The sequence below is a fragment of the Trichechus manatus genome, unplaced genomic scaffold (genome assembly GCF_000243295.1).
Source record: "Trichechus manatus latirostris isolate Lorelei unplaced genomic scaffold, TriManLat1.0 scaffold00170, whole genome shotgun sequence".
In the NCBI taxonomy this organism is placed as follows: domain Eukaryota; kingdom Metazoa; phylum Chordata; class Mammalia; order Sirenia; family Trichechidae; genus Trichechus; species Trichechus manatus.
Window position 1 is genome coordinate 1,101,686 of NW_004444106.1, and position 26,394 is coordinate 1,128,079.

The 26,394-nt window shown below is 49.0% G+C and overlaps 1 protein-coding gene across 5 annotated transcripts in view; it reads left to right on the plus strand.

The window, feature by feature from the left end:
- IL4R (interleukin 4 receptor) overlaps nt 1–10,230 on the plus strand; it is a 56,136-nt gene extending 45,906 nt beyond the window's left edge. For 4 of the 5 annotated variants that reach the window (XM_023741003.1, XM_023741002.1, XM_012558501.2 and 1 more), the window contains exons 10-11: nt 475–524; nt 1,376–5,266. In XM_023741003.1, coding sequence (XP_023596771.1) covers nt 475–524; nt 1,376–2,945 — 1,620 coding nt within the window. In that variant the 3' untranslated portion in view covers nt 2,946–5,266. Of the gene's footprint in view, nt 1–474; nt 525–1,375; nt 5,267–9,815 lie in introns of those variants that run through there. The other variant, XR_002825657.1, reaches the window with a different exon arrangement.
- The last annotated feature ends 16,164 nt before the right edge of the window (nt 10,231–26,394 follow it).

Here is a 26,394-nt window from a genome sequence, read left to right on the forward strand (position 1 = left end):
CCAGCAGGCTAGCTCAGGTGGAGGTGACCAAGCCGTGGGTCTCATCCTCCACAGGCTAGCTCAGGCTCGGTATCATGGGTGGGAAGCTGCGAGGCCTTTTGAGGCCTAGGCCCAGAGCTAGCCCACCGTCACTTCCACCTCAGTGTGTTGGTTAAAGCAAGTCAGAGGGCCAGGCCTGATTCAAGGGGTGGGAAGAGCTGCAAGTATTGTGGCCATTTTGCCACATCAGTACCTGTTAATAGTAGGGCAATGGCATTAATTCTCAGAGCTCCCCACCGCCACCCCAGGAGGGCTGGGTTAGCCCCACTTTACCAATCAAGAAACCGAGGCTCAGAGAGCTAAAGTGAACGGTTTGAGCTCAGACCTGTCAACACTAAGGCTTACACTCCACCACAAACATTTCCTGAGCACTTCTGTGTGCCAGGCTAGGCTGGAGGTCACTCAGCGCTGTTTCACTGGCTGTCTCTGTTTTAGGTGTCGCTATGGGGGAAGCCGTCCCGAGGCCAGAAACCAGCCAAGTGCCCGTATGTATATGAACTTAGGTTGTAGCCTGAGTAGATTCTGAGATAGAAGTGGAACAGTGGGCCCATCTTGAGCTGGGTCACCACGCCTCCACATCTGCCCTCTCATCCCTGGTGTCTGGCAGTTGTCCTGGGACACTGGGCTGCGAGGTGTGGGAGGAGGAGGGGCTTCTAGGTAGGTTGGCTGCTGGCAGAGGCCTGTTTCATTTGTGGGTCTGGCACGTGTTGAACCCCTTGGGGAGAGGGTCAGTCCTTAGGGGTGCCCAGCCTGGCCTGAGCAGGGCTGATAGAGTTAACCAGCGCAGCTGTGCAGTTGTTAAAATACTGATGTAACTGCATACTGGTTGGCAAATAGCCCCTGTCCTAACACCTCCAGTGTCCCACTACCACCTTGGCTTCCCTTGCTCCTCCCTGAGGATGTCCTGGATCTGCCCACAATCCAGTAAATAACGGGCTTCTACCTGATTCAGTAGAGGGCTCCAGAACCCTGCTCCAGCCCTCAGGCCCCACGTCTGTTCTAACTGGTCATTGCTTATGTTATGGTGTCGGCAAGCATTTGAAATATCATCATCCCTGATAAAGACTTATTTTACTCAATAGACTGAGTTTGGAGTAAGTGCCAGGCCACGTGCTGGGCTCTAGAAATCTCACAGTAAGACATTATCCCTGCCCTCAAGGAGTTCCTAGGCTAGTAGTGAAGGTAGACCAATAGATTATTGATTATAAAATCAGGAGGCATGTCTGCAATAGAGAGACATCAGTACAGGTGATTTCAAGCCCGGCTTTGAAGGATGAGTAGGAGTTTTCCAAGAGGAGAAACCAAGCTTTGACCAAACTTGTGTTTGCTTTTACAGACGCTGGAAGACTTGTCTTACCAAGCTCCTGCCCTGTTTTCTGGAGCATAAGAAGGAAAGGGACGAGGATTCCCCCAAGGCTGCCGGACATGGGCCTTTCCAGGGCCCTGGAAAGTCAGCCTGGTGCTCTGCGGAGCTCAGCAAGACAGTGCTCTGGCCAGAGAGCACCAACGTGGTGCAGTGTGTGGAGCTGTTTGAGGCTCAGGTGGAGGGCGAGGAGGAGGAAGTAGAGGAAGATAAAGGGAGCTTCTGCCCTTCTCCTGAGAGCAGTGGGGTCAGCTTCCAAGAGGGCAGGGAGGGCATTGCGGCCCGGCTGACAGAGAGCCTGTTCCTGGACCTCCTCGGGGGGCAGGATGGGGTCTTTGGCCCACAGGGCTTGGGAGAGTCTTTGCTGTCTCCACCATCAGGAAGCAGGAATACTCAGATGCCCTGGGTGGAGGTCCCAAGTACAGAGCCCAAGGAGGCAACTCTGCAAGGCAAGGAGCCGGAGTTGACCAGCCAGGCTTTCACAGAGATGCCTGCTGTCATCGCAGACGACCCCGTGTACCGCAGCCTCGGCACTTTCCTAAGCCAGTCCCCAGGCCCTGGAGAGCTGGACTCAGACCTGCAGCTGGCTGAGCACCTGGGGAAAGTGGACTCCCAGGCCTCCTGTGCCCCCCAGCCTTTGGAGCAGCCTACCTCGCTCCAGCCGGGGCTGGAGACCTGGGAACAGATTCTCCGCCAGAGTGTCCTCCAGCATGGGGCAGCCCCAGCCCCTGCCTTGGCGCCTGCCAGCAGGGCAGCCCTGGCCCCCGCCTCGGTCCCCATCAGTGGCTATCGGGAATTTGTGAGTGCTGTGAAGCAGGGTAGCACCCAGGATGGCCAGGCAGTGGGCTTCAGCCCTCCCGGAGAGGCTGGGTATAAGGCCTTCTCAAGCCTGCTTGCCAACGGTGCCACCTGCCCGGGAATATGTAGGGTTGAGGCCAGCAGTAGGGAGGGGGGCTACAAGCCCTTCCAGAACCTCCTTCCAGGCTGCCCTGAGGCCTCTGGCCCAGGCCTGGTCCCCCAGTTCACCTTTGGACTGGACATGGAGCCCCCTCACAGCCTGCAGAGCTCACTCTTCCCAAGCGCTTCCCCAGAGCACCTCAGTCTGGGGCCAGTGCTGAAGGGAGAGGACGGCCAGAAGCCCCCGCTCCCCTCAGAGCAGGCCACAGACCCCCTCAGGGACGACCTGGGCAGTGGCATCGTCTACTCAGCCCTCACCTGCCACCTGTGTGGCCACCTGAAGCAGTGTCATAGCCAGGAGGAGCATGGCGAGGCCTACACTGTGGCCGGCCCCTGCTGTGACTGCTGCTGTGGAGACAGGTCCTCACCTTTGCTGAGCCCCCTGAGGGCTCCGGACCCCTTGCCAGGTGGGCTTCGACTGGAGGCCAGCCTCTCTTCAGCATCCCCAACTCCCTTGGATGTCTCAGAGGAGAGTAAGTCCTCACTGTCGATTCAGCCTGCCCTCAGCAATGCTCAGAGCTCAGGCCAGCCACCCAAGATGGTGGCCATGGCCTCCACAGAACCCCCGTGCATGAGGGTGACCTAGGTGTGTGCCGCCTGTCATTGAGGATCCCACGTGAGGGCTGGGGCTTATCCATGCCTGGGAAAGGCCTCTGCCTGGAAGGTAGCCAGACTGGCAGATTTCTGGAAGACTGAGAGAACCCTAGTGTGAAGTTGTCCCAACATGGGGACTACAGAGACTAGACCCCCTCCCAACGTGAGCCTGGGCTTGCCACAAGGCCCTGTAGCCACTTCCCCTGGAGTGCAGGGCACTGGGCAGCTGGGCCACACAGCGGACACCTACAGGACTTAACTTCGCTCATGAGGTCCCTGGGTACCGTGACTTGTGAGCAAACCACTGAGTCCTTCTTCCATGGCTTCCGCAGCTGTGGGTCCTTGTCCTGCCCAGTGGACACACTCCACACGCGGCTCCACTCTGTCACCATGTCTCACGCAGTCCTGGGGTTTGCTGCCACATTTCACTGCATTGGAAGCTGAGTCTAGAAACTAACAAAGCCAAACAGGGAGACGTTGGGAAATAGATGGGAACGTGAGGTCCAGGGAGAGTGGCCACTGCCCAGAGGTGGCCATTCATTCAGCAGAGCTTCACTGGGTCGATGCTGGAGGCAGAATCTGGGCTCTCGAGCCACACTTAGTCAAGTGGAGGTGACAGAACACCCGTTGCCATCGAGTTGATTCCGATTCATAGTGAACCTACACGACAGAGCAGAAGTGCCCCATAGGGTTTTCAAGGAGCGGCTGGTGGATTCGAACTGCCGACCTTTTGGTTAGCAGCTGGGCTCGTAACCACTGTGCCTTGCACTGGTGGCAGAAGTATGCGGAAAATCATGATTACCAAAGTCACACGGTGTGCATCAGGCTCCGAAGCACGACTGTCAGGCCGGGTCTCCTGCTAAACACGGGGTATCGGATAAATGTGCCCTGCGACCTTGAGGCCAGCAGCCACACGGAGACCAGCAGGGAGTGGTTCCTGCCCGTGACACTGCTCCAGTAGGCCACGCAGATGGCAGGCACCACTCAGCCTGCACATTGGCCCAGACTTGGGCTGGGGATGGCGGGGACCTTGGGTGGAGCAGTGTTTAAGTGAGTCTAAAAGACTGTTTTATCACCTGAGGAGGGTGAGTGGGAGGGGGACGGGGCTTTGCAGTAAATAAAGGCTCTTGATCTGTTTGTTTTTGTTTATTAAGCAAACCTAGTGCTTTACATCTACGGACTCATTTCATCCCCCCATCAACCATGTGAGGAATGAAGATGCAAGAGATGAAGTTACTTGCTGTCTGGATTTCCCCGAGACCAAGCTCCCCCTCCCCACCACACACACGTGGTTTACAGACGGGAAAATGTAGCTCTACGGAAGGAAGGGGACTTGCCAAGGTCACACGGTGAATGGCAGAGCCTGAACTTGGACGTTTTGCCTCCAAGGTTAGAGCTCTTTATAAAAAATATCATATAATTTACTATAAAAATATCGATTTAGGGCCAAACAACATGCTAAATGCTGTACATCCACTATGTCATGTATGCCTCCCAACCCCTCTAAGAGGTAGGTTCATTTATTATTCCAGTTGCACAGATGAGGAACCCGGCTCAGAAAGGTTGAGGATTAGCTTAGAGTCACACAGCTAGGATCCCAGTGCAGTTTGATTTAGGAGGTGATCCCAGGAAGCCCTGGAGGGGGAGCAGGGAAGTGAGACAGAGAGGAAGGAGTCAGGAAAGGATGTGTTACGGACAGGTTACCAGTGTGGCAGCTGATGCTGTATCCCAATGAGGAACTCTGGGAAACGATGCCCAGAGCGCAAAGGGTGAGGGAGCTGGGTGGGGCATGTGTTCCCCAGCTCCCCGGCTGGTGCTGGTTGAGGGCTGCTCCACACTGCAGCTTGCCTGCACCCTGGCTACTCCAGGCAAAGTCCCTGGACTGAGAGGTGAAGACATTTGAGCAGGGGAGCTGCACAGGGCAGCGACAGCGGCTGCTGCACTTCGGCAGGGTCACACAGCTGGTTCGTGGCAGGCCAGTAGCTGAACCCTTTTGTGTCCCCATTGCTCACACCCTCTGTAGGTCTGTAGTTGGCCTGAGCTTGACATTGGACAGTGAGATGGGATGGGCCTCAGATGGGGGGTTGTAGGGACAAGGGACCTTAAGTCCCTAGGCCTGTGATCACTGTGTCTCTGAGTAGCTGCTCCTACTTCTACACGTGGCTGTTTGAGGCTCCTTCCTGTTCTGGTGTACTGCATAATACACTAGAAGTGGTGAGGGGCTCACCACTTCACACGCAGCCTGATGGGTCTTGGAAATGCCTCCTTTGTGCTCAGCCCAAATCTAATCTGTCCCTTTAGCTGCTCACTCTTGTCCGTGTTAGAAGAGACCAAGCCACCACCCCACCCCACCCCACCCCCCACAGTTTATAGATGGGAAAACATAGCTCTAGAGAGGGAAAGGGACTTACCAAGGTCACATAGTGAATGGCAGAGCCTGAACTGGCCTCTGGACCTTTTGTCTCTGAGGTTAGAGCTCTTCACAAAAAATATAATAATTTATTACAAATATAACAATTTAGGGCCAAGCAACATGCTAAATGTTATAAATCCACTATGACATTTATGCCTCTCAACAGCTCTAGGAGGCAGGTTCGTTTATCAGTAGTCCCCCCCTGCCCTTATCCACAGTTTTGCTTTCCAAGGTTTCAGTTACCTGCGGTCAACTGTGGTCCGTGATGCTTGTGTTCAGGTAACCCTTATTTTACTTAATAATAGCCCCACAGTGCAAGAGTAGTGATGTTGGCAATTCGGATATGCCAAAGAGAAGCCATAGAATGCCTCTATTTTATTAGTTATTGTTGTTAATCTCTTACTGTGCCTTCTTTATAAATTATACTTTATCACAGGTGTGTATGTATAGGAAAAGACATAGTATATGTAGGGTTTGGTACTATCTGTGGTTTCAGGCATCCACTGGGGGTCTTGGAACATATCCCCTGTGGATAAGGGGAGGCTGCTATATTCCAGCTGTACAGATGAGGAAACCAGCCCAGAGAGGTTGAGGATTAGCTTAGGTCACGTAGCTAGGAAGTCATGGCGTCAGAATTTCAACCCAGGTCTGACTGCAGAGCTTCCAGCCACCCTGGTATGCCGTCTTGTATATAGCATGGTGCCTACTTAGATGTTAGCCCTAACTTTGCCTGAGGATGTCCCAGAAAATCCAATTAAAAAATTTGGCAGCAAAGAGGGAAGATAAATTATTGTGAGTGGTGGAGATGCAGCTCAGCCGGGAGCTGGAGACAGCATTGAGCCCTGGCTCATTATTCTTGTTCCAGGACCTCCTGAGAAAGACCCAACCAGTCAGCTGAGGCTCCTGCTATAGAATTGGCTGTGTGAGTGCTGGGAAGCAGGAATGGAGAACTAGACAGAGATGCTTCCCACTTTCTGCTCAGATTTAAACCAACATTAATTCCAGTCTCAGGGAAGCTGTTGAAACACTGGCCTATCGTCCTGCCTCCCCAGCTTAATACATGGAAAGAAAAAGCAGAGAAAGCAAGGAAGTCACACACCCCATCACTATTTATTGAGCACCTACTATGCCAGGCACTGTGCCAGGTGCTGGGAAACGCCTGTGAGTGAGACAAGTGAAGTCCCTGCCCTTCTGGGTTGTGCAGTCCAGTGGGGGAGACAGACACTAAGCAAGTAATAGGAAAAGTTCCCAACTGAAGGGTGATATGAAGAAAGCAAATAGGGGTCTGAGACATGGGGCACTAACAAGGTACTCAGGAAGGTCTTTGAGGAGCTGACATTTGAGCTGAGCCCTCAATGACTGGAAGAAGCAAGTGCAAAGGTCCTGAGGCACAAGGAGCTTGGCATGTTCACAGAATTGATTGATGGACTATTTTATCCCACTAAAATCTGGTCCTCGCCTGCCCATGCACTGGTCTCCTTTGGGGTGTGAAGCCCCAGACTGCTTCTCTGGATCTCTGTCCCCACCATCTTCCTGGTGCTTCAGTTTTATCATTTGTAGAATGGGAAGGGTAATGATAAAAATTTGCATTGCAGGGTTGTCCTGAAGATAGTCCTTATTATCTTTGTCTCATCCTCTCTTGGATGGCCTCCTGGCAGGCGCACAGGTGGTGAGAGTAAAACGGTACTAACAGCTTAGAAATCTAGAACTCTCAGTGTGGTCACTGCTCTGGGCTTCCGGGAAACCTGCCTGGCTTCGCCTCTAATGCTCCCCTGCTACCTTCGGCTAATCCTGATGTGGGAACTCCCCAGCCTGTGCCCTCTCCAAGTCCCCCATCCTCTCTGGCTTATGACCTCTCAGCCCTCAGCTCCTTCATTCCAGTATTTATTGAGTAACTCTTCCAAGAGAGGTGACCTTTGGCATTATGAGTGTGGATCAAAGTTTTGTTTTAAATTTGCAGAAAGAGAATTAAAAAAAAAAAGAAAAAGAAGGAAGAGAGAACCTTGGATCAAAGAACAATCTTAAACTAAAAAAAGTACCAAAGCCATTGCCATAGAGTCGATTCTGACTCCTAGCGACCCTATAAGACAGAGTAGAACTAACTGCCCCGTTGGGTTTCCAAGGAGCAGCTAGTGGATTCGAACTGCCGACCTTTTGGTTAGCAGCCATAGCTCTTAACCACTAATCTTAGGAAGGGGTTTTATAGTAAGACAAACGAGTGCCTACAACAGAGCTGCCCAGTGGAACTTTTTGCTGTGATGGAAATGTTTCCCTCTGTCCAATATGATAGCCACTAGCCAGTTGTGGCTATTAAGCCCTTGAAATGTGGCTAGTGCAACTGAGGAACTGATTTTAAATTTTTATTTAATTTAGTTAATTAATATTTAAATTTAAATAGCTACATGTGGCAGAGTCACTACCATATTGAACCATCCAGGGCTAGATAACTTTATTCTGACATACTTTTATCAACTGCGTGGGCGTGGAGAAGGGCGAGAATGATTTGGAACGATGAAAGAAGAGAGAAGAGGAACGGACTGCACCAAATGTTTGCCTCAAGAGCCACAGAGTGGTGTGGAGGTCTGGTGGAACAGGTGGGCCCAACTCAGGCCCCGCCTCGCTGGAAGAAGGCGTTGGGTGTGGGCGGAGCGAGATGCTGGCGGAGGGGAGTTTCCCAGCGTCCCGCGCGGGGCTGGACCCGCTGCGCTGAGAGCGGGAGGGGTCTCTGGTAGCAGCGCAGGAGGGGCTGGGCGTGGCCGGACCCCTCCTTAGGAAGGAGGTGTTGATTCTCCGGTCCCCTAGCCCCCACAGCCACGCCCCTGCTCCCGCTTTTACAGAGGTTTTTCCGAGGAGGAGGGCTGTGAGTCTGCTTTTCTTTTTTAAATGCTTTTTTTTCTGATTACTCAATTGGCACGTGCCGACCTTCTCCGATTCAGAGAAAGAGGAAAGTGAAAACCAACAGAAATCCCATCCGCACCCCCACGCCTGGCACCAAGTGGGCGGTCATAAAATGAATGGTTTTGAAGGATTCGTATCTCCGTTAACATCCTGTTGAACAACCTTTCTGACATGATTTTCCCACGAAAATTATTAGTTTACAAAAGCAGCAAAAGCTGTTTGAGCCCCCAGTGCGAGGGACCATGACCTCATGGGCCCTCACAGCAGCCTTCTAAGGCTCCAGCGGGGCTTGCCATGGATGTGTAGTTCCCCCTGCAGCATCTCTGGAACTTGAACGTGGGTCTGGCTGACTCCTAACCGCTCCTGTATACCATTTGCGCATATTCGTATCCCCCCCTTTACAGTTTAGAGAACGGAGACTCAGAGAAACAAGGGCTCTGGCCTCGCCCTGCCTCTGTTTGAACCTGCCTCTGCTCATTAGGAGCTGTGTGACTGTGGGCAAGTTACTTGACCACTCTGGCCTCAATTTCCCTCCCGGTCTTGAGCAGAGTACATGATGAGTGAAAACCAGGTGGTGTCCAGTTGCTCTTGAGATTAATTTGCCTAACTGACGGTAGCAAGGCGATGCCGTTTCTTCCACAAAATCCCATCCGTTTCCACGATACTTATGGGCAAGCCAACAACATCCGCCTGCAGAAGGGAGTGGGTGGCATCAGTGGCTGGAGGGCGAGGAGGGAAAGGAGAGGGAGACCTGCTCCTTGGTCCCTACTGCCCCCTGGTGGCCCACATCTGCCCCAGCGGTTCCAAGTCCAAATCCAGGCCCTGGCCGTGCCCTGGTCAGAAAAAATGGCTTGGGAGACCCCTCCCCCCCACCTAACCCCACTTCTCTTTCATCTCTGCATTTCCCCCACCCCTTCCAGTACGTGGCAAAGGGTCTAGGATACATTAGGCACTCAGGGTGCCCCAGGGACCAGCCGTGTGATGCAGCACCAGTCACAACCTCCCCGTGCTTGCTTTCTCATCTATAAAATGGGAATAATACACAACCTTGTGGAGCTATTGTGAGAATTAAATATGTGGATGCCTGCAAGGCACTTAGAACGGTGCCTGCACATAGTTAATGCTATGCAAGTATTTGCTAGCATTGTTTTTATTATAGTACTGAATGGGCTTGAGGATGTTGTGGGAGGTGAGGGCATAGAACATAATTAAAGAAATACTGACATTTTATATTTAGGGTTACTTTACTGCAAAAAAGGACAGAGTGAGGAAACAGAAATCCAAGACAAAAGTTGTCCCATGCCATCATCGTGTCAACTCGTGTCTGTTACCTTCTGTACGTTGTCCATAGGCATAGGCATAGGCAGTGTTTACATATTTGCAGAGTTTGGTATCATGTGTTGCTCACTTAATATATATTACATATACACACACATGCTTGCTTGTTTATATATCCCTCCCTCCCTGCCCCCCATTTAGTGACAGTCTTTTTTTTTTTTTTCCTTTTTCCCTTTATGTTCTTCATATATGGTCTTACGGGACACTACCCAGACTCTACTTCTCTCCTTCCCATAAGCCCAAGTTCTGAGCCTCCAGCAGGTCTTTCCAGAGAAGGAGACCAAGTCAAAGAGAGACAGAGATGCACAGAGAGAGGAATGCTGAGCTCCTGATCCAGCTCCAGTTGGATACCTGAGTCTAACCACAGGGTGGCCTCTAACTCCAGCTACAGACTGACCGCTAATTCAGGCCACAGACTGACTTCTAATCCTGGCCACAGTCTGACTCCTGTCCCTGTCCATAGGCTTATTCCTGACCCGGGCTATAGACCTATTCTTGATCTTTGCTGCAGACTGACTGCAGCCACATGCTGACCTCTGGCCCTGGCCACAGACTAATCTTTGACTTTAGCCATAGACTGTCCTCTGACTTTGGCCACCCTGAGCCCTCACTCTTAGACACTGACTTCCCACCCTAGCAGAGCCCCACCTGGGAACTGGCACTTCCTGATTTCCAGCTGGTAAATCCAGTTCTAGTTGGTCAACACGGTTGGCCTATTTGTCCTTCCTCTCTGCCATGGAACCTCAAGGAAAGCTGGGAGTTCTTCCTGATCAAAGAAAGCAGTATGAGGACAGGGCCCCTTTGCTATCTTCCTTTCTGCTTTGGATGTGGAAGTGATGTCTGGTGCTTTGGCAGCTATTCTGTGATCATGAGGAGAAAGACCCGGAGATGAAAGATAGTGTTCTGACTATGGCACAATGGGAAAGAAAAGAGCCTGGATCCTTGATTACATCATTGAATGACTAAACCAACCTCTGGATTTTTGTTTAAGCCTCTGCTTTTGTTTAAGCAAACACTGTAGAATCTCTCCCTTTTACAGCCAAAAAGCAGCCTTAAAGATTGTGGTAGGAAGAATAATGGCCTGCCCAAAGACGTCCACATCCTAATCTCTGGAACCTGTGACTCTGTTATATTACATGGCAAGGGAGAATTAAGGTTGTAGATGGAATTAAGGTTGCTAATCAGTTGACCCTGAGATGGGGAGATTATCCTGGATTATCTGAATGGGCTCAATATAGTTACAAGCGTCCTTGAAAATGAAAGTGGGCAGTAGGAGAGTTAGAGACAGAGGGAGATTTGAAGATGCTACGTCACTAGCTTTGAATATGGAGGAAAAGACCATAAGCCAAGGAATGCAGGAAACCTCTAGGAGATGGAAAAGGCAAGGAAATGGACTCTCCCCTAGAGCCTCCAGAAAGGAATGTAGCCCTACCAACACCTTGATTTTAACCCAGTGATCAGCAGCAATAAGAAACTAATAAACGGTTACGTTTGTGCATCTGACTTTGGGTTTTGGACTCATCACCAAGCTTCTTCTCCTCAAGCCCCTTCCCCACACCCCCATCCTCTCCCTCATTATTGGCACTCACTCAGCTCAGCAGAGGCAAGCCTCTTGCCCACCCCCATCCAGTACACCTCTGATCAATTATCACCATCTTGAAATTCTTAGTAGTTTTTGAATAAGAAGTCCTGTGTTTTCATTTTGCACTGAGCCCCTCAAATTATGTAGCCAGTCCTGGTGTGGGTCATTCCTTTTCTCTGAGGCTTAGCCCACCACTCCCTCTGGACCCCAAGACACCAACACTCCCCTGCTGGTTGCTTCCCATCATCAGGTCTGTTCAGATCCCTCCTACCTTCAACAACCCAACGTTCCCTCCACTCTGCCCTCTGCTTCTCTCTCTCCTTCCCAGCCCAGTGGTAGTTTTCAGGTGCTGTCTCCTCTCTCTGTCTCCACTTCCTCCCTGCACATCAACTCTTCAACTCTCTCTCTGCAGAATCTGCCTGCAGCTCAGCCATGAAACTGCTTTCACTGGAGCCAGCCACCAAGTCAAGGTCTTGGTTTCAGTCTGCATCTTTCTGCAGCATTGGCCTCTCCTTCATTCTTTTTTTTTTTTTTAAATTGTACTTTAGGTGAAGGCTTACAGAAAAAATAATTTCTCATTAAACAGTTAGTACACATTGTTTTATGACAGTGGTTAACAAACCCACGGCATTAAACACTGTCCCTTCTCAAACTTGGGTTCCCTATTACCAGCTTTCCTGTCCCCTCCTGCCTTCAAGTCCTTGTCCCTGGACTGTTGTGCCCCATTAGTCTCGTTTTGCTTTACGGGGCTGTCTAATCTTTGGCTGAAGGGTAAACCTCCGGAGTGACTTCATTACTGAGCTAAAAGGGTGTCTGGTGATCATACTCTCGGGGTTTCTCCAGTCTCTGTCAGGCCAGTAAGTCCAGTTTTTCTTTGTGAGTTAGAATTTTGTTCTGTATTTTTCTCTAGTTCTGTCCGGGACCCTCTGTTGTGATCCCGGTCAGAGCAGTCAGTGGTGGTAGCTGGGCACTATCTAGTAGCGCTGGACTCAGTCTGGTGGGGCCTCTCCCTCATTCTTGAAACTCAGCCCCTCATTGTTCTCCCACTGGCCTGCATGCTCCTGCTCAGTCTTTTTTGCAAAGGTTGCCTCCTCTGTCCCTCCCTTAAACATTGGGGGTCCTTAGGGCTCATCTCTAGCCCCCTTCTGTCTCTCTCTCTCTCCACACACACACACACGCGCACACTCCGTGGGCAATCTCATCCAACTGCGTGGCATTTAATACAAGCTTTACTAAACCTAGCCTGGAATTTCATGGAGTTTGGACTGTGTGGCCCAGCAGCCAGCCTGGTGCCTGGCACATAAAGTGTGTTCAGTATACACTTGTTGAATCAATGAATGATGTTCCCCCAATACATCTCTCCAGTCCATATCTCTTGCCTGAGCTCCAGACCCATATATCCAGCCGCTACTGGGCATTTCTAAACTTCCACACCTCCCCTATGGAGGCCAGGGACACAGCTGCTGCTGCCCATCTTGCCATGGTGGATGTGGATTTTCTAGCTTCTGCTGAACTATTGCGCCAGTAATCTAGCATCTGAAATTATAAGGGGACTTTCCAACTCTGACTTCAGTTACTGGACAACCAAGATCATGTTAGGACTATTTAAACAAAAGTACTTAGCATCTCAGAATTTCAGAGGATTATTTAATTTACTATATCTCTGTTACAATCCTGGAATTCTCTACTTTTGCTTTTATAACTGATTGGATTATCTGCTTACCTTCCAATAAAATCTCCTAATTAAAAAAAAATTTTTTTTCACACCTCTCATCCAGACATTTCACATACCTATTTGGCTGCTAACTGAAAGGTCAGCAGTTTGAATCCACCAGCTGCTCCATGGAAACCCTATGAGGCAGTTCTACTCTGTCCTATAGGGTGGCTATGAGTTGTAATTGACTCCACAGCAAAGGGTTTTGTTGGTTGTTTGTTCTTTTTTAAACACATGTGACTATCTAATGTGACATAATATAGCTCCTTTATTTCTTACCAGGCTCTCCCACACCCCAGCCCCCCACTGAAAGTTAGGCTTCATGAGGGCAGGGATTTTTGTTCAGTTGGTTCACTACTATATCCCCAGGGCCTAGAACAGTGCCTGGTACGTAGAAGGTAGTCAATAAATACTTGTTGAGCAAATGAAAGGATCTCCACCTGATGTTCCCACATCTCAGGTTTCATGTATCCAACACAGCGATCTTCATCGTCCTCTTCAAACCCCCTCCTCTGGGTTCCTGTTCTCGATTGCTGAAGTTAGAGAGTGGGTGTCACCCCGGACTGTCCACCTCCTTCCCTCCTACCAATATTCAGGCTGTATCAGTCTGTCTGTATGGCCCCTTCTTGACAGCTCCTCTCTTCGGCCAGGTCAGCCTCCCCATTTGTATCACCTGAGCTTATGCACACAATGCCTTCCTTCTCATCCACTCTTCCCACCTGACCAGAGCCATTTTTTATAAAACCCAGCACTCAACATGCCGTCCCTGCTTACAGTGCCCCCTGGCTCCCATCAGCCAAAAGTGTGGGACACACACCCTTGGGGTTAACCCAAGTGTGGGCCAGACCTTGGGACCCTTAAGATGCCTTTAGGTGGCACACGGGCACGGTGTAAAAAGACATCAACTTACACATTGAGAGTGAGATTCCTTTTTCAATTCTTCTCTTTTGATGAAACTTCACAGGCTATAGCAGCAAGCGTGACTCTAATAAACCAGTTTTGGTTTCGTTGTTTTTGTTTTCACAGTTCCCTGTTAGTTATGGTAAAGGATGCTGGTTTTCCATTTATGATGGTTGCAATAGTTCTTCTTTAAAAAAAAGTTATTTAAAGTGAGTCAATATGACTGGACTGTGGGATATAAAATGATACTCGTGAAGAGTGTGCTTCTCAGCTCAAGTAGATACCTGAGACTAAACGGGCAGCTTCTGTCCGGAGGTGAGATGAGAAGGCAGAGAGGGTCAGGAACTGGTTGAACAGACATGGGAAATCAGGGGTGGAAAGGAGGAGTGTGCTGTCGCAGTATAGGGAGAGCAATTAGGGTCACATAACAATGTATGTATAAATTTTTGTCTAAGAGACTAACTTGAAATGTAAACTTTCACTTAAACTACAACAATAAACAAAAAAAAAAAGGGAGTCAATATGAAGAAAAAGTTTAAGTAAATAGCGATAGAGAAAAAAATGTAAATATGGTAAAAATAACTTGTGACAGGGGTGTGTGAGGGGATAAGAGCTGAAAACGGATCTTCAGGCCAGAATCCAAACCTGCGGCCTGGCAGGGAGGCTCTTTGCAACCTGGGCCCTGGCTCCCTCATTTCTTCTCTCTTCAGCTCCTACCCTGCTCCCTAGACACCATGACCTGCTGCTGTCCCCAGCGCACACGTGGCAATTTCAAACCCCCACGCTTTTCCTAATGTACTTCCCCTACCAGGCTGCCCTTCCCCATTTCTCCATCAGGCACCTCCATCCTCAGCCACAGGGACTCTGGTTTGGCCTGCCCGCATCCGCTCCCCCTTCTGATAACAGCACCTGGGCCTCCTTCAGGGACAATCCTTCCCTACTCCTAGTTCATGTAGTTTCCACGGAACCGATCCCACTCTCAACTTTCCAATAGGACACGTGACTCACGCGTGGCCAATCCGAGCATTTCTTCCCCAGTCTATATGGTGATTGGTTCCGGGAGAGGTACATGATTAAAACTGACCAATGAGAGTCTTTCCCAATACAGTTGTTGGAACCGTTATAAAAGGGACATTTTTTTTCCTTTGTGGTTCCTAAACTGGTAGGTTATAAGCATAGACTTCTGAGGGTCTTTTTTTTTTTCCCCCCCACACTGAGGCTCAGTCTGCTTGAGAATGAAACCAGCACAGAGGAAAACAGAGCCCAGAGGCAGAGCCTTTCAACCTAAAGAAAGAAATCATTTGAGCACCTTGATCCATCCATGCCTTTCAAATTTTTTTCTTAGCAATGAGCCAATAAATCCATTTTAAAAAGGCCACTTCTATCACTTGCAACCACAAGGCTCCTGGTTGAAACATTATCTTTTTTTTTTAATTGAGATAAAATTCATACAACATAAAATTCACCATTTCAACCATCTTAAAATATACAATTCAGTGGGTTTTAGAATATTCACAATATTGTACCATCATCACCACTATCTAACTACAGAACATTTCAATCACCCTAAAAAGAAATCTCTATCCCCTTAGCAGTTAATCCCAACCCCCTCCCCCAACCCCGACAACTACAAACGAAATAGCACCTTTAAGATCTGTAGCAGTGGGCGCGTCCCTGTGACCCTCAACCCAGAGCAGAACTGATGTCTTCTCTGTCCACATCCCTCTGTGATCATTATCGTAACTGTCTATTTTTATTTTTAATCGTGAAATAGAGAAACTCACTACTCATGTGCCTCTCCTACTGGCATCCTGGAGGGCAGGGGCTGTGGTTTATTTCTTCTTGTGTCCCTCCCAAGCCCTGGCCCAGATGTGGGGTTTGGTGAAAAAATAAAACAAACAGTGAATAAAAGTTCACTGCAAACATCTCAGCCGGAGACCTGGCGAGACATGAAGACAGCAGCAAATGTTTGTTGACCTGCCATCGGCCTCCTTGGTAAACGTTTCCACCCTGCTCACCACTCTTTCCTTGGTGTATGAATGGGGGCGGGAGAGTACTTTAGCTGAACCCATCATTTCCCACACTCTGACATTTAATTAAACCCAGAACTAAACTGACACTTGGTTGCTGTGTCTGGGTAACCCCTAAAATTCCCCAAGCCCCACCCACTTCTGTTAGACGCTTAGAGACAGCACAGTAGGGAGGCAGAGCAGATCAGTGATCCCCGGCACGTTGCCTTAACTTCTTTCCGTTTCAATTGTCTCATGTGTAAAATGCGGCTAATAATAGTAACTACCGCATAAGGTCATTGTTAAGGGTTGAATTGTATCCCCTCAAAAGATATGTTGACATCTTAGCCCCCCAGAATCTGTGAATGTGACCTTGTTTGGAAACAGGGCTTTTGGAGATGTTACTAGTTAACATGAGGTTACACTGGAGTAGCTCCCTGTTGCCATCGAGTCAATTCTGACTCATAGCCACCCTATAGGACAGAGTAGAACTGCCCCGTGGGGTTTCCAAGGAGCAGCTGGTGGATTCGAACTACAGACGTTTTGGTTAGCAGCTGAGCTCTTAACCACTGCGCCACCAGGGCTCCTACTGGAGTAGGGTGAGCACTAATCCAATATGACTAGCGTCCTTATAAAAAAAGAAGTGACAGAGAGACACAGAGGGAAGATGGCCATGTTAAGGTGGAAGCAGAGATTGCAGTGGTGCATCTACAAGCCAAGGAGCCCCCAAGGATTGCCAGGGACCACGAGAAGCCAGAAGAGACAAGGGAAGATCTTCCCCTTGAGCCTTCAGAGGGAACATGGTCCTGCCAACACCTTGATTTCAGAGTTCTAACCTCCAGAACTGAGACATTTCTATTGCTTTAAGCCACATGGTTTATGCTACTTTGGTCCTGCAGCCCTAGTAAACTAATACAGTCATTGTGATGACTGAATGAGTGAATACCTGTAAAGCACTTAGGATAGTGCTGGCTCATTTAAGAAGGCTGTTAAACAGGAAACTTTTGCTAGGTTAGCCACGAGGTGCATGAGGTTGCTAAGCCATTGCACGTGCTATTTCCTCTGTCTGGAACAAAACTGTTTCCTACCCTTCATTCACCTGCCTTGCTCTGTTAGCTTAGATGCCACCTCCTCCAGGAAGTCCTCTGGCTCCTCAGTGCCTTGCTCCCATCAGCAAGGCAGGCACAGTCTGAGACCTCTGGGTGTCCAGTGCCTTGCAAGCAGGGAGGGTGTGCTGAGTTAATGGAAGAACAAACCAGAATGTGCATCAAAGGATGAACACAAGGTTCTGTTCTTGTCCCTGAGCCTCAGCCTGGGCCCCAAGGCTCTGGTTCCTTCCTTGCGAGTTTCCGGGAAGAGGAGGTGGTGAATCAGCCACGCACTGAAGCTGATGTGCACATCTCTTCTCAGCTCTGCCTCCATGACATCATGTTGAAATCTGCCAGGGTGGGAGTATTTACACCACGGAAAGCAGCAAACACTACATATAGGGTTTTTTTGTGTTTGTTTTTTAAGAGAGTTGGCTTACCAGTACACTACCAGTTGTGATTTTGGGGACCACAAGAATGCTGTTTCAGTCTTCCCGCTGCTGCCAGGACTCCCTCTGCTCGGTCGCCCCTTCCCTGCTGGCTAACTGCAGTGCCCTCGTGGATGCCCTCATGGGCACTCTCGTGGACACCCTCAGGGGCCGGGGTCTCTTGCAACACAGACGTGGGCTTCTTCAGCCCTTGCTCCTCAGCGCCCAGCCTAGCGTGTGAGCTGGCAGTAAATGCTTGTTGATTGACTGAGGGACAGTTCCTGGCAAGTGGTTCTGCGAGCGTTTGACCTTTCCCCATGCAATTGTGGGGAAACCACGGCAGCCTGAGCTTTCAGTAAAGAGGAGCCTCTTTGAGGAAGGGAGTCTTTGCATAAACTCACCACAGCTGCCTGGAAGCCGAGTCATTGCAGCCCTTCCTCCCTGGGTGTGCGGCATCTGGGAAGGCCCAGGTGTCTCTGGGCCTCAGCTCCCTGAGGTGCAAGAAGGGAAAGAGGAAGGGTCAGGGACTTTGGGGCAGGTGCCCTCGTTGGTAGGGGTACTGAGGGGCTTGCACAGACATGTGCCCACAGACAAGCACACATGGGGTGTACATATGTCTGTGAATGCAGGTGGCATTTGTCCCTTGGATTATGGTCCAGTCTCTGGGGAGCTGATGGAGCCACAGGGGGTGTGAATATGATGCTGATCTCTGTGTCCTGCACCCTATCACCTCCTGCCAAGGGCTAGGCTGTGCATGTGGCCTGTGCAGAGACAGGGTCGGTACTCAACCCTGTACATGTACGCAGAGGGCGTGTGGGGCTGACATGGCAGCCTAACGCACATGCAGGCTCCAGCGCAGCAGCGGATGCAGCGTAAGCGCTGGCGAGCTGGAAGCGGCCTCTCTGCTGCATGTCTGTGCATGCGGGCACCGCACTTGAGAACATGCTCGGAGAGGGTAGGGCTCTTCTCCTTCACTGCTGTATCCCCAGCACCTGGCACCGTGCTGGGCACACAGGAGGTGCTTAATAAAATATCTGTTCAAGCGCAAGTGTGCACACATACATGCCTGTGCTTACAAGACCACGTGCACGCAGTTTCCAATGTGGGAACATGGGCGGGTGGGGAGTTAGGTGCTTTTTATGGGCTTGTTAACAGGGACCTCATGTCTGTGCTCAAATGCTTGCAGAGCGTGCACGAGTGAGCGGGGACGAGTGCTTGCTGCCCTACGCGACCACTTGTGATGACTCTCATGCTACATAATCCCTGTCTATGTGCTTGGGTTGTACCTGCACATGGGTGCATGAGCAAGTGTGAGATTTCATGTGCCAATTTGCATACACATTTGCCCATACATGTATGTGATATGTACACAGGGGGCATTTGTGAGAAAGATTACAGAGTGCTGGGTAACAGCTCAGCCTTTGGAGCCAAACTGTCCAAATTCATATCCTGATCTCATGTCTTCCTATCTGCGCAAATGTGGTGGTTGTCATTCGCTGCCATCAGAGCCGGCCCCCGGCTCATGGCAACCCCATACACAGTGGAATGAAACACTGCCCAGTCCTGCACCATCCTCCTGATTGGTTGGTAACTGGACTGTTGTGATCCATGTTCTCATTGGCTGATTTTCAGAAGTAGATCACCAGGCCTTTCTTCCTAGTCCATCTTACTGGAAGCTCCACAGAAACCTGTTTAGCATCGTAGCAACACTGACAGAAGGGTGGTGGCTGCGCGTGCGGTGCATTGGCCAGGAACAGACCTGGGTCTCCCACATGGAAGGCAAGAATTCTACCATTGAACCCCATGCAAATGTGGACAGTTTCTTCATCTGTCCACAGATGCACCTCAATATCTTCATCTGCAAGATGGGGAGAATCATATCTGCCTCACAGAGTTGTTTTAGAGAATATATAAAATCTTAGTATCTGGCACACAGTATGTGCTTAGTACATATCACCTGTGGCTGTTTTCATTTGCCTGTTGCACACACATGTCTATGCACATCTCTGTCCCCCAGTATGCCTCCCCACCCCAGCCCTGGGGAGATAAGGACCTGGCTGATGGATACTGTCATGGATTGAACTGAGTCCCCAAAAATATATGTCAACTTGGTTAGGCCATGAGTCCCAGTATTGTGTGGTTGTCTTCCATTTTGTGATTTTCCTATTTTATAAATCATAATCTCTGCCTGTGGTTAAAGAGGATGAGGCTGGGATGTAACACCCTTGCTCAGGTCACATCCCTGATCCCATGTAAAGGGAGTTTCCCTGGGGTGTGGCCTGCACCACCTTTTATCTTACAAGAGATAAAAGGAAAGGGAAGCAAGCAGAGAGTTGGGGACCTCATACCACCAAGAAAGAAGCACCAGGAGCATACTGCGTCCTTTAGACCCAGGGTCCCTGTACCAAGAAGCTCCTTGACCAGGGGAAGTTGATAACAAGGACCTTCCTCCAGAGCCAACAGAGAGACAAAGCCCTCCCCCTGGGGCTGATGCCCTGAGTTTGGACTTCTAGCCGCCCAGACTGTGAGACAATAAATTTCTCTTTGTTAAAGCCATCCAATTGTGGTATTTCTGTTATAGCGGCACTAGATGACTAAGACAGATAACAAGATTAGCATGTGTCTCCTGTTCTAAGATGATTGGAGGTGGGAGAAGTTCTGCCTGAAGCTCTCTCCACTCAGCCCATCACACCCCTATCTCCTTGGCCTTCCATCCTCCCACGCTGGGGTCTACCTCTGCCAGACCAGCTCACTGACCTTTGGGGAGACTGGGTGAGGAGCTCAGTCCAAGGTAAAAGGTGGCCCCAAGTTGTCCACGGTGAATCCACTTGGAGGTGGTACTGAGTGTGCCCATCACAGACCTGCTGGGCCAGGTTCTTCCAAAGTGCCCATAAAACTGGTAACGCTTGGTGCTTTTCAGGGTCTAAAACGAGCTGTAATGCTCAGGAAGGAAACATTGTACCTCAGAAAGTATCAGAGGAGTCTGTACCCGCAAGAGTGGTTAAAAAGGATGAGGGCCCCGTCACTCCTGCCAGGGTCCTAGAAGGGGCTAGAGGGCGCAAGGACCTTTGAGATCGTCTAACTCAGATCATTCATTCTGCACCGAGTCACTCAAATCCCATCTCTGTTCTAGACCCTGGGGTACAGAGACCCCCCCCCCGCCCTCATGGGGCTTGAGATTAAGGGTATAAGTGACAGCAGCACAGTGTGTCTGTGATATGGTGGGGTCCACAGGGATCGGAGGAGGGATAATGCACCCTGATCCGGAGGATCGGAGAGAGCTTCCTGTAGGAGGCGGCACCTGAGTTGAAATCTGAAGGATGACAACTAGTTTGGCCAGGAGACGGCAAGGGGAGTGTGCAGCACCTGCAAAGGCCTGGAGGAAACAAGCCAGCCTGGCTGAAGCACCCAGTGCTGGGGGATGAGGTGGAAAGTGGAACTGGAGGGATAAGCCGAGCCGTGGGGGCTATACATGGGGTCAGAGACCCATCTAACTCAGGCAGGGGCAATTCCGTGTCCTGGAGGGAGCCCCTGAGAGGGAGTGGAACTCACTGTGGAGAGGAGGTCTGTCTTGGGCTGGGTTCTGTAGAGAAGCAAAACCAGTGAAGCATATATATAAATATATGGAAAGAGATTTATTTCAAGGAAATAGCTCATGCAGTTGTGGAGGCTGGCAAGTCCTAAATCCATGGGTCAGGCATCAGGCTGGAGGCTGCTCCTGACTCACGTGGTTGCAGGGGCTGATAAACCCCAAATCTGTACGTCAGGTAGCAGGCTGCTGGCTCACATCCCAAGAACTGGAGGTCAGAGGATGACAAGTTGGATGCAGGATTGAGAGAGAGGGAGATTTGCCAGAACATCCGTATATATTGAGTGCAGGCCACACTCCCAAGGAAACTCCCCTTTCATCTGATCGGCTGCTTGCATCAGATCACAAAATGGAGGAGGATTACGTAATATCTGCCAGACCACTGAGCATCACGGCCTAGCCAAGTTGACACATAACATTAACCATCGCAAGGGCCTTGAAACAGCCATTCATTCATTCAACAAATATTTAGCAGCAGCTCCTGTGTGGCAGGCTCTGTTCTAGAGGCTAGGGGCTCCCCTGTGAACAGAAGAGACAAAGTCCCCATCTTGGTGGGGCTGACAGGCTGGTGTAGAGACAGACACCCAAGGGACATGCAAACGAGCATATACAGTCAGCGCTGCCAGAGTGGAAAGTGGGTGAGGCTGAGGGCACAAGAGCTGCTTTTAGGAGGATGGTGGGGAGGCCTCTGGCAACGGGGACTTGTTGAACACAGGCTTGACTGAGGTAAGGGAATGAGCTGGGCATTCGCTTGTTGGGGTGGGGTTTCTAGGTGGGAGGAATAGCTAGCACAAAAGCCCTGAGGGGGGACCAGTGTGTACAAAGAGCACCAAGGCGGCCCATGTGACTGGAGCCGAGAGAACAGGAGGAGAGGAGAGAGAGACGAACTCAGGTGATGGAGACCAGCTCACAGAGGGCCTTGCCAGCCACAGTGAGGAAGTTGGGTTTATTTTACTCATGATGAGAAGGCTTTGGAGGGCTAAGAAAATGGACTCACTATAATGTGTTTTTTGTTTCAAAATGATCCCTCTGTGAGGAGACGGACTTTTTGGCAGGGGAGGCCCAAAGGTAGATTGTCCAGTGACTGATAAGGGTTTGGAGCAGGGTAGGGGCCATGGAGGTGGGTTCTGGGAATGCTTCCACGGTAGGACACTCAGGACTTCCTGGTGGATGAGAAAGAGGGAGCCCAGGACGCTCTCGAGCTGTGGCCATCCTGGTCCCCCGCCTCGCATACAGCCACCCCTTTGGCCTGCTCCCAGGGCAGGTGGAAAGTGGCCACTCAGGAGCATGATCCTGACTGCTGCTATTATTGGTCCCCTGCTCTGCCGGCCCCAGGACCTCACTGCGCCCTCACAATTATCCCTGGGCTGGGTCTTCCCACCCCCATTTGGCAGGTGGGGGTGTAGAGGCTCCAAGAGTTGAACGGCCTTGCCCAGGTCATACAGCCCAAAGGTGGGTTAGGACGGTGGAGTCACCTCTCCGACTCTGGGTCTAGTGCCTCTCCTGCCACAGCACTCTAAATCAGTTCTTATCTGGGGGTGCTTTTGCCCCCAGGGGACATTGGGCAATGTCTGGAGATATTTTAGGTTGTCACAACTAGAGGGGGATGCTACTGGCATCTAGTGAGTAGAGGCCAGGGATGCTGCTGGGTATCCTAAAATGCACAGGATAACCCCACAACACAGAATTACGCAGCCCAAATGCCAACAGTGGTGGGGCTGAGAAACCTGCTCTAAATCCCTGTGAAGGCTGGAGACCTTATAGCTCCACAGCCTCCCCCAACCTTCCAGGACTTCTTGTAGACCTCCTGAGGGGTTTGGCAGCCCCTTCCAGAAAGGGAAGTGAGCCTGCGCTAAGATGACAGTGGGCAGCCAGCCTCTGTGGGGCAGTTTCCCTTGTGACAGTGGCTGCTTCTTGGAAAATTGAACTTGGCATCATCTGTGGCTTTTCTTCTCCTTTTCAATCAGTCTTGGGTGTCTGGGGCATGCTCATTTGAGGACAGTTTCCAAGGGTCCTACATGAACCCAGCCTAGTTGGGATGGAGGTGCAGCTTGGTCTCGTCACCACCCGGATGAAGAACTGTCAGTGTTTCCCACCACCAGGGTAAAGTCCTGGCCCTGCTCCTTTGCAGGGATGCTCCTCCAGGCTCTGGAAACTGCCTTGCTTTCCACTCTGGACCTCACCACTTCCCTCTTGCGCTTGTGGCCTCTCGCCCGCCCTCCCCACCCCAGGGTACTCATCATCCCCCGCGAGTCCCGCCCATGTCTCTGGCTTACCAAAGAACCAACGTGGGCTCTGTTGGTCCTCTTGTTGAATGCTTCTTTCTCTTTCAGTTTGCTCTTATCTTTACTCTTTCACTTTTTTACTCTCTTCCATGTTTATTTTGCTGTTCTTTTTCTAACTTCTTGAGATGGATGTTTGGAACATTAATTTTTCGTTTCTACATTTGCTTCTTTTCTATTTTGTGAATTTTTTTATTGCAGTACAAAGATATATAACAAATCCTTTGCCAATTTACCAATTCTTTACATGTATAATTCGGTGACACTGATTACATTCTTCATGTTGTGCCCCCATTAGCACTATCCTTTTTGGAATCTTTCCACTACCATTAACATAAACTCAACGCCCCCTAAGCAAGGAGCCCCGGGGGCTAACCAAAAGGTTGGCAATTCAAACCCACCAGCTGCTCTATGGGAGAAAGATGCGCCAGTCTGCTTCTGTAAAGATTACAGCCTTGGAAACCCTATGGGGAAGTTCTACTCTGTCCGATAGGGTTGCTATGAGTCGGAATTTACTCAGCGGCACACAACAACAGCAACACAGCCCCCTGAGCAAAAACTTTTCCTTTCCTCTTCTCTCCTCCCCTTAGTAAACACTAATAAGCTGCGATTTCTATGTATTTACCTATTTCATATAAGTGAGATCCTACAGTCTTTGTCCTTTTGTGACTGACTCATTTCACTCAGCATCACATTTTCAAGGCTCATCCATATTGGGATGTGTATCAGGACTTCATTTCTCTTTATGGCTGAGTAATATTCCATTGTACATATATACCACATTTTGTTTATCCATTCATCTGTTGGTGGACACTTAGGTTGTTTCCACCTTTTGGCTATTGTAAATAGGGCTGCAATGAACATTGGTGTACAGGTTTCTGTTTGTGTTTCTGCTTTCAAATCTTCTGGATATATACCTAGGACCGGGATTGCTGGATCATATGGTAATTCTATGTTCAACTTTTTGGGGAACCACCATATTGTTTTCCACAGCGGCTGTACCATTTTACATTCCCACCAGCAATGGATGAGGGTTCTAATTTCTCCACATCCTCACCAATACCTGCTGTTTTCCGTTTTTCTGACCATAGGCTTTCTAGTGGGGGTGAGGTGGTTTCTCGTTGTGGTTTTGATTTGCATCTCCCTAATAGCTAATGATGTTGAGCATTTTTTCATGTGCCTGTTGGCCATTTGTATATCCTCTTTGGTGAAATGTTCACATTCTTTGCCCATTTTTTGATTGAGTTGTCTGTCTTTTTTGTTGCTAAGTTTGAATATTAGCCACTTATCAGATGTATGGTTCCCAAAAATTTTCTCCCAATCTGTAGGTTGTCTCTTCACTTTGTTGATAAAGTCCTTTGATGAACAAAAATATTTAATTTTTATGAGGTCCCATTTATCTGTTTCGTCTTTTGCTACTCATGCTTTTATCATCCATTGTTAAAAACTAGGTCTCATAGACATACCCCTATGTTTTCTTCTAAGAATTGTATGGTTTTAGCTCTCACATTTAGGGCCTTGGTCCATTCTGAATTGTTTTTTGTATGTGGTGTGAGACATGAATCTTGCTTCATTCTTCTGCATGTGCAAATCCAATTTTCCCAGCACCGTTTATTAAAGAGACTCTTCCTTCCTCCATTGAATGGGCTTAGCACCATCGTCAAAGATCAATTGACCATAGATGTATGCGTTTATTTCTGGACTCTCAGTTCTATTCCATTGGTCTATATATTTATCATTATACCAGTACCAGTCTGTTTTAATTACGGTGGCTTTATAGTATGTTTTGAAATCAGGAAGTATGAGTCCTCCTATTTTATTTTTCTTCTTTCAGTTTGCTTGAGCTATTCTGGGTCCCTTGCCCTTCCATATAAATTTGAAAATCGATTTCTCCATTTCTCCAAAGAATGCTATTGGAATTTTGATAGGAATGCATTGAATTTATAGATTGCTTTGGGTAGTATTGACATCTTAACTATACTAAGTCTTCCACTCCATGAATGCAGAATGTCCTTCCATTTATTTAGGTCTTCTTTAATTTCTTTTAGTAAAGTTTTATAGTTTTAGTATACAAGTCTTCCACTTTCCTGGTTAAATTTATTCCTAGATACTTTATTCCTTTAGATGCTACTATAAATGGTATTGTTTCCTTAATTTTATATTGCTCATTGCTGATGTATAGAAACCCAATTGATTTTCGTGTATTGACTTTGTACCCTGCCACCTTGCTGAATATATTTATTAGCTCTAATAGCTTTCTTGTAGAATCAGTGGGGTTTTCTCTATACAGGATCACGTCATCTGTGAAAAGGGATCATTTTACTTCCTTTCCAATTTAGATTCCTTTTATTTTATTTTTTTCTAGCCTAATTCCTCTGTCTGGGACTTAAAGTACAATGCTGAATAGCAGTGGTGAGAGTGGACATCCTTAGTTTGTCCCTGATTTTAATGGGAAAACTCTCAGTCTTTCTCCATTGCATATGATGTTAGCTGTAGGTGTTTCATAAATGCCCTTTATTACATTGAGGCATTTTCCTTCTATTCCTATCTTGTTGAGTATTTTTATCATGCAAGGATTTGAATTTTGTCCAAGTGCCTTTTCTGTGTTGATTGAGATGATCATTTTAATTTATGAATTTTAAAGGCTACAACTTTCCCTCTAAGCACTGTTTTAGCTTTAGCCCCTAAGTTTTAATATGTATTTTTTATATCATTCAGCTCTAAATATTTTCTAATTTTTTTCATTGTGATTTTTCTCATTGCCTCTGGGTTTATTTTGAAGTGTTTTTCTTGGGGACCGTAACTATCACAGCCTCCACCAGACCAAGTCCAGCACAACTAGATGGTGCCTGGCTACCTCCACTGACTGCTCTGACAGGGATAACAACAGAGGGTCCCGGACAGAGCTGGAGAAAAACATACAACAAAATTCTAACTCAAAAAAAAAAAAAAAGACCAGATTTACTGGTCTGACAGAGACTGGAGAAACCCCCAAGGGTATGACCCCCAGACATCCTTATAGCTCGGTAATGAAGTCACTCCTGAGGTGCACTCTTCAGCCAAAGATTAGACAGCCCCATAAAATAAAATGAGACTAAATGGGCACACTAGCCCAGGGGCAAGGACAAGAAGGCAGGAGAGGATAAGAAAGCTGGTGATGGGGAACTGAAGGCCGAGAAGGGGAGAATGTTGACACGTCA